This window comes from Hoplias malabaricus, chromosome X2 (genome assembly GCF_029633855.1).
Source record: "Hoplias malabaricus isolate fHopMal1 chromosome X2, fHopMal1.hap1, whole genome shotgun sequence".
NCBI classification, from domain to species: Eukaryota; Metazoa; Chordata; class Actinopteri; order Characiformes; family Erythrinidae; genus Hoplias; species Hoplias malabaricus.
Window position 1 is genome coordinate 9,486,567 of NC_089819.1, and position 8,815 is coordinate 9,495,381.

The 8,815-nt window shown below is 38.0% G+C and overlaps 1 protein-coding gene across 1 annotated transcript; it reads right to left on the reverse strand.

Annotated features, from left to right (window-relative positions):
* Positions 1-167: 167 nt before the first annotated feature.
* LOC136676676 (proheparin-binding EGF-like growth factor) lies at positions 168-8,209 on the reverse strand. The gene is made up of 5 exons (XM_066653834.1): positions 8,167-8,209; positions 5,816-5,980; positions 5,108-5,327; positions 2,423-2,605; positions 168-2,151 (listed from the first exon to the last, which is right to left on the reverse strand). Exons 1-5 carry the CDS (start codon positions 8,195-8,197, stop codon positions 2,067-2,069), a joined length of 684 nt encoding a protein of 227 aa, XP_066509931.1. The 5' UTR covers positions 8,198-8,209; the 3' UTR covers positions 168-2,066.
* Between the last annotated feature and the right edge of the window lie 606 nt (positions 8,210-8,815).

Here is an 8,815-nt window from a genome sequence, read left to right on the forward strand (position 1 = left end):
AAAATTCATCATCAAAATGATACATCAACAACACAAACAACAAAACAAACTTAAAAAGACAAACAGCATCAACACTTCTTTGCTGTTTAAAATTTATTAGCAACATATGTTCATAAATGCTTAAGATACAGTTTCAAAGATTATGTTATCACTACATTGAAAGAGTGCTGTAATTAAAGGGTTATACACTGAAATGTGCTGACTTTCAGACAGAGATTTTTAAATATGACATGACCCAGGGGGATTGTTTAAAAAAAAAAATAAAAAAAAAGCATAGCAAATGCATTTGTGTAATTGTTTAGTGTTTCAACTTATGTGAATTATATATATTTTCAAAATCGTAATTTTGGGATACGATTAATTTATAATTATAATTTTTTTTTACACAGCACTGAATTGTTTTCTTTAAAAACGGGTTGCTACTGAGGGTCGCATCATGAAAACAAGTTTATGTGTCAGGAGTAAATATGTCATACAAATTTTGTTATATTTCAAGAGGCATGTAATGTTTTCTTTTGGGATTTAAAGCAGAGTTAAGGTTTCAGGTGGGATTTAAAGGCACAGTATACACTTCTGTAGGTAACTAATGTTATCTAAACTCAAAAGCAAAACAAACAAACCACTCCCTTCAGTGCTCCTTCAGTAGCTCTGTCCCCCCAAATTCAGCTTTTGCCAATGGAATGACACGAAACATGGACATAGAGCAGGAATAAAACAACATTTTAATTTCTTTAAATGCCTTTCGACATCAGGAGGCGTCTTCATCATCCAAAAACCTCACCAGTGTTTACACATGTCTTGGCCCTTGCCAGATCTAAGAACTTTTTGTTCAGCTTTTGTCCACTAGATCTGTACATTTTTGGCTGCTTCTTGGCCATTTCTTGACAATGTGTGTAGTTCCACACATGTGCCAGATTTAGTGCACCGACTATGTAGGCAGCTGTTTAAGTAGGCAGCGTTTGAACTGACGTCTGTCCTCATCAGGCAGATTACTGAGACTCTCTAGAGAGCGATTGCGTCACAGCTTGTTCCTACCCACTGCACGCGACCGGTGCAGTTTATTACCTCATCTTCCTCTTCCTGTTTTTATTTTATATACTTTTGCTCTGGAAGAAGTGCAAACTAGACAGAAGTTGTGCTAGTGTTGCACCATGGGATTGTCTTTGTGGCTGAGGAAATGTTTTGCCTTAAAATTCTGTCAAATTAAGGAATCTAAGTAGACAGCATATTTAATATATCTAAGAATGATGACCGCTTACGTGTCAAGAGCACGCTCACTATGATGTAAAATGCTCTCTATTTAGGCAGCTCACTAGATTTTGAGATAGCCATTCCTTCTATCTATAGCCATCTACAGAGCTAGGGCTGAACACAAGCACCAGATTTTTTCCAGTGCACAGACAAACAGAGAGTTAGTGAACCATAAGGAAACATTCACAGAATACAGAAGTGTACTGGATTGAAATCACATACAGCAACGGTTCACAAACATTTTATTTTTCATCAGTTCATGCTTGGAAAATATAGTTGTTTTTTGGCTAAGCTTGTTGTTTGTGTAATACGTAGCTAATGAGTTTTAAATCTTTAATAGTGGGACAGGACTCCCTCAATATAAACATATGAACAAACAAAATATTTCAAGAATTTATATAAATAATTAAATTAAATAAATAAATAAACTGTCAGGTTAAATCAGCCAGAGTGGGTTTAGGTCAGAAATAAACTCACTTTAATCTGTGTTAGAATCAGAATCTGAGAATTTAAAGATTTAATTTGAATTAAATATTTGTGTTTTCCCCTCAGTGTGACAAATAACTGTGAATTAAGTTGTTGTTAACCAGTGAATATTTTTTCACTGAAAGACTTTTGAAAGAGTGAAAGAAATCAGTACTTGTGTTTGAAATCACTGTTATGGGATCATCAGTAAAATATTCTACATCAATTTCTGTAAATAATCCAAACAGAGCACAGTGAAATCGCTGTGTAACAAAAGCATGCAAGTAAGGTAATGTTTTAGTGGGTGAATATGTGTGAGTGAGTGGGTGTGTGTGTTATAGAGATGATTTTTAGACACTGAGGTTTTTCTGGAGTTTCTCCCTTTCAGAACTCGAGCTCAGGAATGCTGCCTGGAAACCACGCTGGGATTTATACCTGAAAGAATAAAAAACATAAAACATTTAAAAAATTCTCATATATATATATATATGTGTGTGTGTGTGTGTGTGTGTGTGTGTTTAACTGCACAAAATAAAATAATAATGGAAACATGTTGTGCAAATTAAAATCTGTCATATATTTTTCAAGAAAAATTACATTCCTCAGTTTCAGTGTCTGATATTTTATTTTCAATTAAATAATTAATCAGCTGGGTTTTAAAAGCATGTAACTCTGTGTGTGTGTGTGTGTGTGTTTATATACGCACTGTACAGTAATGATGATGATGATGGCGAAGCAGCTTATTATTGACAGGACGACGGCAATAATAATCAGCACAAGCTGCAGAGAGTGTGTGTGATCAATTAGATCCTCAGATCCAGAACCAGTGCCAGAGAATGTCTGTAACAGCTGTATCCCACAGCGTACACCATCATATCCTTTCGTACACCTACATAATCAATAACATTAATCGATATCATGCATTAATTAACCATTAATTTATTGATCAATAGCATTAGTCAAATCAATCAACAATATGCACCAGTAAATGCCTTTGTGTTGGGTTCTTTTTTAATTTTCTTTAAACCACTCACAGTCTTAATGATATCATGTACGGTCTGGGTTTAAACAACCACTTTTGCAGAGATGACAGCCAACTAACCATTCCCACTTCTGGGTTTCCACTTATCCCTACCCTTCCTGGAACTACAGGTACTCACCATTATCTGTACATCCTGGGCAGGTACCACAGGACCTCACCATGATCTGTACATCCTAGGAACTACAGGTCCAAACTGCTATTTATTCCTCACCCTTATCTGTACATCATACATGTCCTTACCCTGATCTTTACAGCCTGGAAACAACATGTCCTCACCACAATCTGCACATACCAGGACCAAGGCCACCACAGTGGTCTGTACATCCCAGAACCACAGTTTCACACAGTGATCAGTAAATCCTGGGAACTACAGGTTCTTCCAATATATATACATACTGGGAATTATAGATCCTTACCACAGTGTGTCCATCGTAGGAACTTTTTACCTCCATGACCTTGTATAATTCCAAAGTCACTTTGTTTTAGCTGCACACAGAATTTTTGTCATTCTGAAGTAGTTATATCTTGACTTATGTATTAAGCCAAACTTGGTCAAACAGATTCACTATATTGCTTAAGTTATTCACTCACCCATCCAAATCATTGAATTCAGGAGCTCAGTGAATTCCAGTGTCGTACTGTGATAGAATGCCACCTGTGCAACAAGTCCAGTAGTGAAATTTCCTCCTTACTAAATATTCCACAGTCAACTGTAACTGGTATTATAACCAAGTGTAAGTGATTGGGAACAACAGTAACTCAGCCACAAAGTGGCAGGCCATTTAAATGACAGAGCGTGGACATCGAATACTGAGGTACATGGTGTGCAGAGGATGCAAATTTTCTGCAGAGTCAATTTCTACAGACCTCCAAACTTCATGTGGCCTTTGGATTAGCTCTAGAACAGTGTGTAGAGAGCTTCATGAAACGGGTTTCCATGGCTGAGCAGCTGCATCCAAGCCTTACATCACCAAAAGCAATCCAAAGCATTGTATGCACTCTAGAGAAGTGGAGACTGTTTCTCTGGGGTGATGAATCAGGGAACTTATCTGACTGCATTTTGCCAAACTAATTGACAACTGCAATTTAAGTGGAGGGGTTATTGGGTGGGGAGTTTTAGGAGTTGGGTTCCAGTGACAGGAACTCTTAATGCTTCATAATACCAAGAGATTTTGGACAATTTCATGCCTCTAACTTTGTGGGAACAGTTTGAGCATGGTCCCTTCCTGTTCCAATATGACTTATGTCAATATGTCTTGGTACCCAAAGGATGCCGGTTCAAACCCCAAGACATCCGTGGCTGAACTGCCCTTGAGCAATTGCTGCCCCCCGCTCTGGGTGTGTGCTCACAGACCCTATTGCGTTAGTGTGTGTGAGTGCCACAGATGGGTCAAATGCAGAAGACAAAGTTTGTTGTACGTTGTACAATGACAAATAATTGCACATTATATTAATATTATATGCATCAGTGTCTCACAAATACGCTTCTGGAAGAATGGTCAAAAATTCCCATAAACACACTCCTAAACCTTGTGGAAAGCCTTTACAGAAGTGTTGAAGCTGTTATAGTTGCAAAGGGTTGGCAGACATCATATTAAACCCTATAGATTAAGAAAGGGATGTTATTCAAGTTCATATGCGTGTGAACGCAGACAAGCAAATATTTTTGGTAATACAGTGTATCTGCTTTAACCATATGGAGAATTCAAACCTTTCTCTTTTAGGAGGATTCCTAAGGACTTATTCAGTCACTTGTTCACTCTTAAGGCTTCACTACTGCAGCTCTATTCTCTGTGGACCATCAGACCCTTGCAGCTCATCCAGGACATAGCAGCACAAATCGTCTTCAGTCAATGGAAGATCACTCATTTTACTCTACTGCTGTGCTCTTTCTGTAACTTCTTGCATCAGATGTAAAACCCTATAGCCTACCTACAAAGACAGAAAAAGCACTGTCTTCTCCATACCTCATAGACCATGTCAGAACTAATTATTTCCAACCGAATGGACCTGATCATAAATATCATCTGATGAACCTGTTTAAAACCAACTTCCTCCAATCTGAATGACCCAGTCTGAACCACTTATGAATCGAGTGAGAACCAGTGCCTTTTAAGTGCCCAGTCACCATCTGGCCGTTCCAAACTGATGGACCTAGTCAAAGCTGGTCAGAACCAGATTAAAAACATTCCTTCCAGACTTGATGGACCCAGTCTATATCTCAAGCCCTCTTAGCTTCAAGTGTAACTTGACTTGAACATCTATCCTTTATACACATATGTGTATTGTATAGTGTATATAATTTGTGCATAGTTCATTTAGACTCTGTAATGTGTGTTAGAGACATACACACAGACAGGTTCCTTCAGGTCCTGTAGGTAGGTACAGTGTCCATGGATGCAGTATTCTCGGTGTGATGTCCTGCAGGGATCAGTGTCTGTTGTGAAGGAGTGTTGTACCTGTGTAGGGAAGTGACCTGAGGTCACATGACTTTTATTTTTCCGCCTCCCACCATTCCTCCTCCGGCCAGCATTGGAGGAGCGTTGCTCTTCACTCACAGTGGGAGAAACTAAGCACACACACACACACACATATTATACATAACCCCTGAGAAGAACCAGGACTCAAAAAGAGAACCTTCCACAGATGAAGAAGCCAGGTCTCTGCAGTTCTTAGACTTTACACTGCAGACACTATTTTTCACTGAAAACATTGCGAGAACTGCCTGAGAACCACCTCTTACAGCAAGTCATATACAGTTACTTCTGGATTAGTACCAGGCAAAAAAGAGATATAATGACCAGCTAATGTCAGTGTAAAAAAGGTCAAATTACAGACTTAAAACAGAATTTTAACAGAGAAAAAGGAGCATTTAGAGACCATGGTATAGGGACTGGAGGAGAAACTCAAGCTCCACTCTCATGTTTTGTGTATATCCTTTCACTGTGATAGGAACAACTCAACATTTTGGATATGAAAGAATAAAAAGAGAGAAAAGAAAAACAGAAAAGAACAACATTCTCAGGTCAAACAAAACAGCTGTAACAGAGCTCTTACCTCTAATTAATGGTGGGATACTAAATAAACCTGTGGCTCCATCAGACTCCAGCTCTTCACCCATAGCACTCTGAAGCTCCTCCCCTGATGCTGATGTCAAGATCACATGATCCAATGCAGGTGTGTGAGTGATAGATGAACTTAAAGAGATGACCACACTACAGGCTGCACACACACACACACACACTACATGACTTCATGAAAATGATTCATTATTTCTAACATGATTAGAAATAATAATAATAATAATATCATGAGTCTGTTGATTGGGTTTGGGTTAGTTTTGAGATAAGTTAAGTTTAATGAGGATTTTAGGGGTTGGGATTGGAGTTGGGATTACAGGTGTAATTTAATGTGAGAACTATATCGGGGATTATGGTTAGCAATTAGTGTACATTAAATATGCTGCAGTTAAACATGTGATTTCTAAAATCAATCAGAAACTAAAGCTAAATCTGAGAGATTATAAATTTAACTGAAATCCACAACCGTATGAAGTTTAAGAAATTATATTTTTAAATATTTTAGAAATTATATAACAATCACCAATATTAAAACACGCCCCTAATCTCCACATTAATCGCCCACTAATTTTAACTCTAACGCCAACAAATAATCTCTACCTTAACCCCACGCCTAGTCTCAACTCTGAACCCCACCCTTAAATCTTAATCTTTATTCCCACATAAAGAAACATGGCAGTGTGGTTTTCTTGGAAGACGTGATCATACATGAGTCTCATCACAAGACGAAGCATTCCCATTAGCATTGACATTAGCATTAGTAAATCTGTTGGGCTTTTTAGATAATCCTAGCATTAGCATGCTAATCTAACCCCACGCTTCTGTCTGCTGTTTGTGTTGAGTCACTCTTCATAGAGTTTAAGATTGAATGGAGAATCTGAAATTTGGACGCCAGCGTCTGTACACAATCATCTAATGTTTAATGCCATTGTGAGTGTGTATGTAAGGGGTGTGTCTGTCCTCTGAAGTAGCTAAAAATGTGTGTGTGAACAATAGTACATCTCTTTCCTTTTGTTGTCTAAGTTCTTCACCTGTAACCCACACCTGAGTAGCTTTCGGAGGGTGGAATCTTTTCGCATTCACTACATTTTCTACCTCCATGTTCTCAGGAGAGAGAACAAAATTATGTTTTAAAACACACTCTCAGGAAATAGTTCTGTGGAGTGGAACCACAAGGGAACATCGTCATTATCTTTTATTCAGGATTAGAATAGAACACTACCCTATGTGTTTGCATGTGTTTGTGTGTGTGTGTGTGTGTGTGTGTGTGAGAGAGAGAGAGAGAGTGTGAGTAAGTAAGTGTTTTTGTATGTGTGTGTGACTGTGTGTGTTGTAGAAAGACAAGTTCTGACCTGTATCTCACACTCCTTCACTGTGGTGTGCATTCATTTACTCAGTGTTCCATAGAGGACTAGTAAACAGTGTTCTACAGAGTTCTGCATAACAATGTTCTACAGAGTTCTAGCTGAAAGTGTTCACAGAGTTCCCAAGTTAACAGTGTTCTACAGAGTTCTAGTTGAAAGTGTTCACAGAGTTCCCAAGTTAACAGTGTTCTACAGAGTTCTTGCTAACAGAATTCCACTTGAATCGCGTGGGCAATCTTGTTGTGGCCTCTTGCCCTTAAAAGGAATTCTGGGTCTAAACTGGACTTCTCTATATCAGAAATAAATATTCTTGTTTGGAGGCTCTCATGTCCAGTGGTAAAAAAAAAACACTGTTCCAACTTTTACAGGTTACTGGGCACTGAAGTATAGTCACACTGAAAGAAAGACTTTTTTTAAAGTTCAGCCCTTAATTGAACCATAAATTGATTTCTGTCATAGAGCAATTATGCCTATAGTTCATGGAGAGAATGACAGCATGACTGGAAAATTAGCTCCTGGTTTTACATAAAATGTTAATGAATAAATAATAATGTCTTTTATTCACTGTGTGCTGTTTTCCTCTCAGCCGTCTCTATTGCTTTTCTTACTATTTCTTAAATAAGTAAAATCAGTGTCTCTATATGAAAGTCAGTGTCTCTATACTAAAATCAGTGTCTCTATATGAAAGTCAGTGTCTCTATACTAAAATCAGTGTCTCTATATTGAAAATAACGTGACGATTTAACATTAAAAATGTAAAAACTAAAGTCTTCCTCAAATTGTTGCTGTAACTGAGTGATACCATAATAAAAGACACTACAATACACAACATTCCACTAAATCACTTTTTATAATCTACTGAGAACTTTATCTGTAACCTTACACTGAACAAGTTTAACTTTAAAACAAACAACTATTTATTCTCTCTATGTGTGTGTGTGTGTGTGTGTGTATGTGTACTCACCCAGGTAGATGAGAGAGCAGAGAAGGTTCATGTCACAGCAGAATAATACACACACATACACACATGCCACTGCTGCAGCTTTTATACACACACACTTCCGCACACACACATACCTTGGGGTGTGTACCAAAATGTGTGGGTTTGTGTGTGTGTGTGTGAGAGAAAGAGAGTGTGAATGATAATCATTAACCCTCCACTGTCTTTATTACAGTGGCTTAATTACACTGATACAGCTGAACTCTATATGCACACACTGTACAATTTATATTTGCATACATCTCTCTCTCTCTCTCTCTCTCTCTCTCTCTCTCTCACACACACACACACACACACACACACACACATACATACACACACACAATAACTAGAGCTCAAGAGATCAAGAGCTCTAATGCTGTTTCTTGGCATTACAATGCTTTATTACAGAATTATTGCTCTGAGATAGTGAGAATATTCCAAATAAATTCAGAGAAACGTAATGTCTGTCTGAAAGAATGAAAACAGCCAAACTTCTGAAGAATGAGAAAGAGATAAGCATGGAACTCAAAACATAGACAAACGCTTAAACATGCAAACACATGCACGAAAATAGGGTTGTTTCTGAACCTTTGGGGGCCCTAACCTACGTCCTACTTGGACTCCCTCCCAT

What these genes read in the sequence shown, in the direction of transcription:
- LOC136676676 (XM_066653834.1), bottom strand. Translation starts at nt 8,197, where the DNA reads ATGAACCTTCTCTGCTCTCTCATCTACCTGG. An exon ending in TATCCCACCATTAATTAGAG is followed by an intron (nt 5,328 to 5,815) that starts GTAAGAGCTCTG and finishes GTGTGTGCTTAG; the next exon opens with TTTCTCCCACTGTGAGTGAA. An exon ending in ATCATCATCATTACTGTACA is followed by an intron (nt 2,152 to 2,422) that starts GTGCGTATATAA and finishes TTATTCTTTCAG; the next exon opens with GTATAAATCCCAGCGTGGTT.